This window comes from Hordeum vulgare, chromosome 3H (genome assembly GCF_904849725.1).
Source record: "Hordeum vulgare subsp. vulgare chromosome 3H, MorexV3_pseudomolecules_assembly, whole genome shotgun sequence".
Taxonomy (NCBI): domain Eukaryota; kingdom Viridiplantae; phylum Streptophyta; class Magnoliopsida; order Poales; family Poaceae; genus Hordeum; species Hordeum vulgare.
In genome coordinates this window covers 52,897,766-52,908,282 of record NC_058520.1, presented here as the reverse complement: position 1 = coordinate 52,908,282, position 10,517 = coordinate 52,897,766, and the positions used below count along the sequence as shown (strand labels likewise).

Below are 10,517 nucleotides of genomic sequence, written 5' to 3'. Positions count from 1 at the left end.
CTAACTTTTATTTCCATGTTCTTTATTACCTTGCAAACCTATCTATTACACCTACTAAGTACTTCTAGTTTTATTCCCACAAAGTAGTTTCATACTTGTTCTACGTAAAGTAAGCATTAGCGTGCATAGAGTTGTATTAGCAGTCGATAGAACTTGAGAGATTATTAATTTCACCTTTAGCTCTTTGTTGGGTTCAACACTCTTACTTATCAAAAAAAAAGCTACAAACAATCACCTACACTTGTGGGTTATCACTTGGGCCCCACAAGCTAACATGACACGTCGGGGGGGGGGGTGTTGGCTTGTGGCCAACAAATGGCCCCCTCTGGTATATTTTGTCCCAATAATTTTTATATATTTCATAAAAATTCTTCGTGAAGTTTCAGGTCATTTAGAGTCGAGTGAATTTTCAACCATTTCCTTGGTTTTCAAGTCGAGAATTCCAATTTCCAGTAAGTTCCCTCCTTATGATGTACCTTTCATATTTAGAGAGAAAAGACATAAGAATTATATCACAATGAGGAATAATGGACAAGAATAACATAAACGTCAATAAGAATTCATGATGCAAAATGGATGTATCAACTAACACATAGAACAACAAGCCACACACAACTTACTTGCTCTTGAAGTGCCACGCCATTTGGCCAGCGATCATGCACTTGTTTGTAAAAAGCCACAATACTTGTTGACGACCTCTTGAATGTTGTACCACCGATGTCTGAGTGACTTGAGAGTGCGATCGTGGATCACCTCCGTGTTGTACGAATTATAGTACTTTTGCTCATGAAACCAATCATGCACCATGTGCCAAGATGCCCCATCCTTTTGCTCCATGCCATGAAATAGATCAATACTAGTGGCCAACCACGTATCACACAACAATTCATTCTCCACAATGGAGAAATCATGTCCCCTCTTCTTTGGGTTGGCACCCAACGACCAATAGTCGTCCGGATCCATGTCCGACTACTAGGTGTCCATCTATCTGGTTGGGAGTCATCCACTTGTCCGTATTTATGGCCACCTCCATCGTGGATCATGTTCATCATCTCATCCTCATTTTGCTGTTGTCGCGCTTGGTTGAGACATTCTGAAGTGACCGGGCACCGACGGACGAGAGCTCCACAACCGACACCCGTGATTGGACAAGCATTAGTGACTCCATGAAGACATAGTCGGTGTTGAGGTCGACGGTGAACATCACTTAGTGGCTGGAGGTGAATGAGGCTGGGACGGGATGTTGTTGCGTGCTGGGAAGGAGCAAGCTGCTGGGCTGCGTAGTAGTAGGACGCCTTCAGCTGGGTGGACCAAGGTTGCGATTGCCCGGGTGACACTGACCTGACGTTGTGCTTTGGCTTACACACTCCATCCTGACCGTCCATTGCCGCATCTTCCGCCCTCTCCTTCGCCTTGATGCATCGACCATTGCATTCCGCACACCGGATCTTGCCGGTGTCCGCCCCCGGGTCTTGTAGGATGTCGAACAACATCATCGGCTCCTCCGACCACTCCATCGCAATGACGAATGGCAGAATGGGTCAAAACGGTGGAAACAACAGGGATCGGGAAAGAGCGGTGAGAAAGAACGGGCTTTTGTGTGAAAGCAATGATGAGATTGTACAAATTCGCAGGCTCTGCCTTTATTTTGAATGAATCCACATTATCTCAGTTCTACATGGCGGACGTCCAAACGTCGACATACCTCCCCTTCGTTTGGTGCCGGTTCGAGGAATTTAGTAAAGGTCAAAATGTTCAAACCGTTGGATCCAAACATGTATAAAAGGTTTATCGATCCACTTTGGAGTTGCCCTAGACTAGTGAAAAACGTTGAGGCAGGGGCGGACGGGCACCCTTCGTTCATCAGCAGCAACCCGCTGAGGCTCAAGCCGCCGGCCCACCGCAGACTGCTTCACCTCGCATTGCCCTGCTCTTCTCTTCTTATCCGCCGCGACCATCTTCTCTTCCCCTCACCCTTCCACTCCTCTCGCAAAACCCCTCCCAATCTAAACCCTCGCCACCGCAATGGCGATGGCCGCCGCCGGGCGGTGCCTCCTCCTCTCCCGCCCCTCCCCTCTCCGCCTCCGCATCCTCCGCGCCGCCCTCTCCACCGCCGTCCCCCCTTCCTCCCCCGCCCTCGCCGCCCCCGCGCCCCCTCCCCGCCACGAGCTCCTCCTCGAGCGCCTCCGCCTCCGCCACCTCAAGGACTCGTCGTCCCCCGGGCCCCCGAAGCCGCTGAGGGAGAGGGCCAGAGGCGGGGAGAGGGGCTCGCAGCAGCAGCAGCAGCAGAGGAGCGTTGAGGTGGAGAGCTTCGAGGAGCTCGGGCTCGAGGAGGAGGTGCTGGCCGCGATGCGGGAGGCGGGCATCACGAAGCCCACCGAGATCCAGTGCGTCGGCGTGCCCGCCGTGCTCTCCGGCACCAGTGTCGTGCTTGGATCGCACACCGGCTCCGGGAAGACGCTCGCCTACTTGCTCCCTCTCGTTCAGGTACTTGGACTGACTCAGCTTTTTCACATTTGCGAGGCATGTGCCTGCAGGTATATTTGCACCGATGTCTACTAATTACTAGGACAAAAAAACCGCGTTGTAAGGGACAAAGTTGCAGCATATGTCTAGTGAATCTGGTGCATTTGATTTTGCCATTTCCATGAAAAGAGCAAAACAACTCATAGAGCGTGTCATGGTCTCATGATCAAGTAAGAGAACTATGCTTAACTCATATGAGAGAGGCTCATTTCAAGCCAGTGGCAGAGCATCATCCAAATTACAGAGAGGGCCAATTTAACTTTCATGCTTACTGCTTAGCATTAGGCACCGTTACAAGATTGGGACAGTTTAGTACTCCCTCCGTTCCTAAATATAAGTCTTTTAAGCGATTTCACTAAGGGTCTACATACGGAGTAAAATGATTGAATGTACACTCTAGAGTATGTCTACATACATCCGTATGTACTCTATTAGTGAAACCTCTAAAAAGACTTATATTTAGGAACGGAGGGAGTATTTGATTAGGGTGCCAGTGGTGCTAATTAGCCGAGAGGTCTCAAAAGAAATGGAAGGTGTTGTTTAAGAATAGTAGCTGGGTGAGACAGATGGTTTGAGCTAAAACCTGTAATAATTCCAATCAAGTTTAGGTAAATTAATGATTTAGAGAAAAACTGGATAGTCATATATAGGAGATTGCTGGTGGTTCAGGGATATTTAAAACCCTGTGGGTCTCTCTTCATCTTGCGGGAGTTGTGAAATGAGACTCTGTCTAGCTTAGTCTTGCATATACCCCCACCTCCTTTCGCAGTCAGGCTCATGCCCTGGATCTATTTTTCGTAAAAATAAAATAAAGGAATGGTAGAGTCCAATCAGGCGAAATGAGTGTTTTCTCTCATCATATTTAAATTTCAGTATATCTTCAACTGATCATGGCCTGTGAATTAAGGCATTCTTTCTAAGTTCTAACCAGAAGGTTCAGTAACCATGGTAGGTCTTTGATTTATGTAGCTACTGCGTCATGATGAAGCGACGCTGGGTATGTCAATGAAGCCAAGGCGGCCAAGAGCTGTAGTTTTATGCCCAACAAGGGAGCTGACCGAGCAGGTCAGCAGCACTTTCAAAGTATTTATTATTTTGAACTATGATTTGATATCTGTGTGATTGACTGTCGTTTATGTGATATTCTCAAATGACAGGTCTTCCGTGTTGCAAAGTCCATAAGTCATCATGCACGTTTTCGGTCAACGATGGTTAGTGGAGGCACCCGTCTAAAACCCCAGGAAGATTCTTTGAACATGCCTGTTGACATGGTTGTTGGGACACCTGGAAGGATCCTAGATCATATAAAGGAGGGCAATATCGTTTACGGCGACATCAAATATCTGGTGTGTTCCTGAGTTATGGGCGAAGAATTACTATCCTGCATTTTTTTTGCTGATGCCAAAGTTTATCACTTGGAATGAGTTCATTTATCTGCATTGAAGGTTCTGGATGAGGCAGATACAATGTTTGACCAAGGGTTTGGAGAAGACATACGGAAGTTTCTTGCTCCTTTGAAGAATCGTTCTTCAAAGCCTGGCGATCAAGGGTTCCAAACCATATTGGTGTCTGCTACCATGACCAAGGTATTATTCTAGTCAGGCATCCAGCAAATCCTATCCATCTTAATAAATAAATGATATGCTGCTGCCTTACCTTCAAAGATCTTGCATGTAGTATTTTAAAACAAACTTCTCCTATTTTTCTTAAGAACCATCTTCTCAGCTATTCCAGATTATATATACAGATGCTCAACGCCTTAATATTTTCCTATGCATGATTTGTGAACCTTTAATATCCTTTATTGACCACCCTTCTACTTCAGGGAGTACAAAAGCTGATCGATGAGGAGTTTGAAGGTATTGAGCACTTACGGACATCAACCTTTCAAAAGAGAATTGCAACTGCACGACATGACTTCATCAAACTTTCTGGTTCAGAAAACAAACTCGAGGCTCTCCTGCAGGTTATTGAACTCTGTTTCTCCTCCCGTCCTCTTTGTACGTGCATAAGTGCACACACGTGTCTTGGTGCAAGCTGGAGTAATGTCCATTAAATTCTCCATTTTCTTATCTATCTTGTTCTTCGTACAGTTTAATGGGGTTAACAATTGGCTACTCGATATCATAAATGTCATTTAATCAAGTATAGTACATATGATACTGTATCTGGAGAGTTTGATTGCTTAGGTGATCAAACTTCTGTTAAAACAACACCTTGGCTTCTTGGACCTGTGGCCTGCACTTGCCAGTCAGGATAGAATCATTTTGTGCTTTGGGTACCAGAGGGGCCCACAAGGGAGCCTCACTCTACCACCTGGCCCAAGGGACTAAGTCAATCAGAGTCGGTTAGTCCTGCCAAGCCAATATCCTAGGCCAATCAGGATTAACCCTTTTTATTTAAACAAGCCTTACTCTGTTAAAAATCCTAGATATGAGTTATATTAATGAGCTGTACTCAGTTATGAGTCCTAGAGATGAGTTGAACTTGGCACTATGGAAACCCATAGGGGGTAGTCTGTTCAGGTTGCAAGGTGGACGGGATATCCCACTTTGCTGCTGTGCCGCCCGGCGAAAAAGCCCGCAAAACTGCCGCCGGGCTGACTGCGTTTTCAACAGCAGGTTCAAGCGGACACGCCGCATAACCGCGTCAGTGCGTCACCCCGCCTCTCTCAGAAAAAGAACTACTCTCTCCGGATGGGCCGCCCTTTCCTCCGACCTCACGCCGCCCTGGACGAGAACATGTAAACCCCAACGGCGAGCACCTCGTGGGCTGGGCCTAGTAGGTGCGCATGAGCGGGAACTGGGCGGCCTCTTCTCCGGCTTCGACTGCACCATGGTCTTCGTGCGCCAGGAAGAGGACTCCTGGAACTCCATTGCCACCGCCGGCCGCTCGACGCTCATGGGCAACTGTCTCCTAGTCCTCGCGCTCATTGAGGGCGCCGGCCTCATGCTTAACCGCGACCTCGTCCCGCCTTAGAACCTCCGGCCACTCCCAACCGACAACCCCAACTTGGTGGCTTCCTAGGGATGCCCCAGCCAGCCGTGTTCCCTGGGGAGGATGCGAGCTCAGCTGGTTCGGGGGTTTCTTCTGCAGGAAGGAGGAGAAGAAGAAGCCCAATGGCAGTGGCGCAAGTAGGAGATATTACAGAGCTTTGAGACGCCCAGCCCTCTGATGGCATCATTCCGACTACAAGTGAAGCTAGTTCTTCTGAATGGAAAGAATTGGTCTTGCTACAAAGTTGTACATACTTGCTTCTACAGTTGTGAATGTGAACGTTGCTGTTCCGAGAACGATTCATTGCTGGCGGGTCTTCGGCGGGCTCCTGCGGGCTGCCGCGTTGTCCCCGGAAAATGAAGCGGTGCGAGGCGGGCAGCCGCGGTGGCCGCTAAAAAAGCTGGCTCCCGCTTTGGTGTTTGGCGGGCAGCCGCATCCCGCCCCACCTGCAACCTGATAGTCTGTCGAAGCAAGCAAGTAACTAACAGGATTGTTCTCTCATTTTGCCGTGCCCTCTCTTGTTTAATCTCATCCTGACGAGCTAATCCTGCCTTATAAACTCAATTTCCATAGATCAACTCATACAAATAATTTCTTCATGCAAACACAAAGCACACTTTGTGATGGCATCTGTGGCTTGGGTTAATGTTCAAAAGGCACACAGCGGACATAGCCAAAAGCCCGAAACAAGAGTTAAGATAAACAGACCTGTGATGTGCATTTTTGTTTCAAAATGATCGCACAAGATCCCACGTCTTCACTTTCTCCAGTTATTGAATTTTTGCTCCGAAATCAGTAGTGTACACTTGATGGCAACTCCTTGCTCTGTATTATGCCAAATGCACGGGATACTAAAGGATTTTGTTCTTGCAGGTTCTTGAGCCAAGCTTAGCAAAAGGAAACAAAGTTATGGTGTTTTGCAACACTTTGAATTCAAGTCGTGCAGTGGACCATTTTCTTACTGAAAATCATATATCTACTGTGAACTACCACGGAGAGGTCCCTGCGGAGGAGAGGTCTGTCAATTGCCTAACATGTTCCTGCCTTATGATATACTCCCTCTGTCCCATAATATAAGAGCGTTTTTTACACTAGTGTAGTGTAAAAATGCTCTTATATTATGGGACGGAGGGAGTAATTTTTGACAAAATGTAGAGGGTAGATCTAATGTAACTCTGCAACTGTCTCAACTCATAATTTCCTTTTTCCACCTTAGATGGGGATACAGTGAGTACAGTCATTTGATTTGAAATTTTCAAGATCATATCAGTCACTGCCCTGACTGCCTAATTATATGCCTATTATGCCTTATGATATTCATCTTTTTCAGTAAATTCATCTTTCTCATTGATTTGGAGAAGGCCTATGATAAGATACCTCGGAATGTCATGTGGTGGGCCTTGGAGAAACACAAAGTACCAATAAAGTACATTACCCTCATCAAGGATATGTATGATAATGTTGTGACAAGTGTTCGAACAAGTGATGGCGACACCGATGACTTTCCGATTAGAATAGGGCTACACCAAGGGTCAGCTTTGAGCCCTTATCTTTTTGATTTGGTGATGGATGAGGTCACAAGGGATATACAAGGAGATATCCCATGGTGTATGCTCTTTGCGGATGATGTGGTGCTAGTCGATGATAGCCGAACGGGGGTTAATAGAAAGTTAGAGTTATGGAGGCGGACTCTAGAATCGAAAGGTTTTAGGCTTAGTAGAACTAAAACTGAATACATGAGGTGCAGTTTTAGTGCTACTAGGCACGAGGATGGAGAGGTTAGCCTTGGTGGGCAGGTGGTACCGGAGAGAGACACGTTTCGATATTTGGGGTCCATGTTGCAGAAGGATGGCGATATCGATGAAGACGTGGGCCACCGAATCAAGGCTGGGTGGATGAAGTGGCGCCAAGCTTCTGGCGTACTCTGTGACAAGAGAATGCCACAAAAGCTAAAAGGCAGGTTTTATAGGACAGCTATCCGACCTGCGATGTTGTATGGCGCGGAGTGTTGGCCAACCAAGAGACGACATATCCAATAGTTAGGTGTAGCAGAGATGCGCATGTTGAGATGGATATGTGGCCACACAAGGAAGGATCGGGTACGGAATGACGATATACGAGAGAGACTTGGGGTAGCAACGATTGAAGAGAAGCTGGTCCAGCATTGTCTCAGATGATTTGGACATATTCAACGGAGGCCATCGGAAGCGCCGGTGCATAGCGGACGGATAAAGCGTGCTGAGAATGTTAAGAGGGGTCGTGGTAGACCAAACTTGACATGGAAGGAGTCCGTTAAGAGAGACCTGAAGGTTTGGAATATCGACAAAGACTTAGCCATGGACAGGGGTGCGTGGAAGTTAGCTATCCACGTTCCAGAGCCATGACTTGGTTTCGAGATCTTATGGGTTTCAACTCTAGCCTACCCCAACTTGTTTGGGACTGAAAGGCTTGGTTGTTGTTGTTGACATCACCACACATACATCATAGAAGCACAAAATCAGAGTGCGCTTAAGTTTGTATAGGCGAATTTCACTGATATGGTCCATAAACAACAACAACAACAACAACCAAGCCTTTCAGTCCCAAACAAGTTGGGGTAGGCTAGAGTTGAAACCCATAAGATCTCGAAACCAAGTCATGGCTCTGGAACGTGGATAGCTAACTTCCACGCACCCCTGTCCATGGCTAAGTCTTTGTCGATATTCCAAACCTGGGACAATAAGACAACAAAATTTGATTCTAGGACAGCACATCAAGTGTCTATTTAAAACCATTTGTGTAGGTATGGTGGTATACCAACTGCCTTAATTTTATGAACTAACATGTACAATATTTTTTTTTGCGATAAAAATGTGTCTGTTCGGTGGTTACTATTCTTATGATCTTGTTATAGCTTGATTAGTCTGCTAATAACTACTCCCTCTATTCACAAATATAAGATGTTTTGGATATTTTAATATGGACTACATACGGACTGAAATGAGTGAACAAACACACTAAAACGTGTCTATATACATCCGATTCAGAAAAAAGTTACAACATCTTATATTTGTGAACGGATGGAGTATTTACCAAGCTATCCACAAAAGAAGAAGAAAATTCGCAAAATTTTACTTGAATTATGCTGACCGTTTCTAGCTTTAACTGTTTCTAGAGTTGAGAACCTAAACAAGTTCCGGAATGAAGAGGGTGATTGCCCAACATTAGTCTGCACTGATCTGGCAGCTAGAGGGCTAGACTTGGAGGTTGACCATGTCATCATGTTTGACTTCCCAAAAAACTCTGTACGTCTTAGTTGCATATTTCTTTAATTTCTGCTGTGAATAAATTCACAAAAACCTCAAGGATTCTTATTCTAGTAATTTTTGACATTACAGATTGATTATCTCCACCGAACAGGGAGAACAGCACGTATGGGAGCCAAAGGTGTTAATCACTTCTTTGCTGTAACGTACAACAGATACATAATCATTTTCATTTGTTGTATGGGAGCCAATACTGCACACGTTCGTGATCTCTCTTAACCTTACATACATATAAAAGTTTGCATGCAGTAACCAGATATACTAATCATCTAAATACTAGCCGAGTCTAATCATGATTTGCAAATCTAGAGAAAGAGATGGCAGCAGTTAGTAGGAACTTCTGATTGAAGTGTATTATACTTCCTCCGTTCCTAAATATAAGTCTTTTAAGAGGTTTCACTAGAAGACTACATACGGATGTATATAGACATACTTTAGAATATAGATTCATCCATTTTGCTCCGTATCTAGTCACCTAGTAAATTTCTAAAAAGACTTATATTTAGGAATGGAGGGAGTATAAGACAATGGTGTGCATTTTTTTTTAGAAATGTGATAATGGGAGATGGTCAAACAAAGATATGTTATTTGTGGCAATCTGACAGATTTGTGGACTGTACTTGTATCTGGATAGTCTTTGGGTAAAGAAGCGGGTACTCCATCTTTACACCTTTCATGTTTGTACTCACGTATTGTCATTTCCCGCCTGATGTAGGGAAAGTTACAAGCCTTATCGCAAAGAAAGATGTGGGTTTAGCAACAAGGATCGAAGACGCTATGAAGAAAAACGAGAGCTTAGAATCGTTGACTACTAGCAATGTCAGGAGGGATTCTGCCAACCCTCAAAAGCCAAGCATCAAAGGAAGGACTTCTGCAAGGTCGGCAAGGAGTTCAGATGCTCCGAGGGTTGCTAGCCAGAAGGGTAACAAAAGGGGGGTCACAATGTCGAGAAGGCCGCCAAAGGTCGCCATCAAGGACACAACTTCGACGAGAAAGCGCTCGTCGACAAAGAGCCAGCCATCTTCGTCCAGGAAGCACTCGCCGTCTAAGAACCCGCCGAAGGCCAGGCCTGCAGAGGCCGGAAAGGCCAAGCCGGTGAGAGCTGGTAGCAGCAAGGGCGGCGCGAAGGTCGGGAAGAGCAGCAGAGCCAGACCGGAGGGCGGGAAGGGGGATGCTGTGAATAAGGTGGGAAGTAAGCTGAGCGTGGTTGGGTTCAGAGGGCGCAGCACCGGGAAGTCAGCGCAGGCTTCATGATAATCGCTCAAGATATTTGATCCTGTAACCTGTAAATATCAGTGACTTGCTTTTTTGCCAATTTTTGCGCTTTTCGGCTTACAATTTTGATAAACTTTTTTAAATGAGAAAAGGGAACAGTTGAGATCTTACCACGACATCTATAATAAAAAAGTTTGTTTGTATTTTTATTATTTGTACACAAAGAGCGTGGAGCATTGTCTTGCCCAGATGCTAAATTCTTGTTACTACACATCTTTGTTATTTCGAGGTGACTGGCATTTATCCAGCCCGAAATCGACACAATCCGGTAGGTGATCGCAGATATGCACTGGAGGATTGTAGAAGTTTCCAGGATCATCTTTTCAAAAATAAAAAGTGAAAGGAAAAGCGTAGAGCTTAGGCCCTGTTTGGAACCACACAGATTATATAATCCAGTTTTTATAATATATTCTG

At 45.5% G+C, this 10,517-nt stretch overlaps 2 protein-coding genes across 2 annotated transcripts; both read left to right on the top strand.

Annotated features, from left to right (window-relative positions):
* The first annotated feature begins 1,957 nt into the window (after positions 1-1,957).
* On the top strand, positions 1,958-10,252 carry LOC123442935 (DEAD-box ATP-dependent RNA helicase 39). Its single transcript, XM_045119125.1, has 9 exons — positions 1,958-2,487; positions 3,496-3,591; positions 3,684-3,872; positions 3,972-4,112; positions 4,352-4,492; positions 6,397-6,539; positions 8,678-8,807; positions 8,901-8,949; positions 9,544-10,252. The coding sequence occupies exons 1-9, from the start codon at positions 2,026-2,028 to the stop codon at positions 10,080-10,082; spliced, it is 1,890 nt and encodes a 629-aa protein (XP_044975060.1). The 5' UTR covers positions 1,958-2,025; the 3' UTR covers positions 10,083-10,252.
* Positions 4,508-6,385, top strand: LOC123442936. Its single transcript, XM_045119126.1, has one exon. It carries the CDS (start codon positions 4,960-4,962, stop codon positions 5,503-5,505), a length of 546 nt encoding a protein of 181 aa, XP_044975061.1. The 5' UTR covers positions 4,508-4,959; the 3' UTR covers positions 5,506-6,385.
* Positions 10,253-10,517: the final 265 nt, after the last annotated feature.

Excerpts from the sequence above, each read along its gene's own strand:
- LOC123442935 (XM_045119125.1), top strand. The coding sequence starts at position 2,026 with ATGGCGATGGCCGCCGCCGGGCGGTGCCTCCTCCTCTCCCGCCCCTCC. Across the intron at positions 3,873-3,971 it reads ACGGCGACATCAAATATCTG|GTTCTGGATGAGGCAGATAC; the intron begins GTGTGTTCCTGA and ends TCTGCATTGAAG. Across the intron at positions 4,493-6,396 it reads AACTCGAGGCTCTCCTGCAG|GTTCTTGAGCCAAGCTTAGC; the intron begins GTTATTGAACTC and ends TTGTTCTTGCAG.
- LOC123442936 (XM_045119126.1), top strand. The coding sequence starts at position 4,960 with ATGAGTTATATTAATGAGCTGTACTCAGTTATGAGTCCTAGAGATGAG.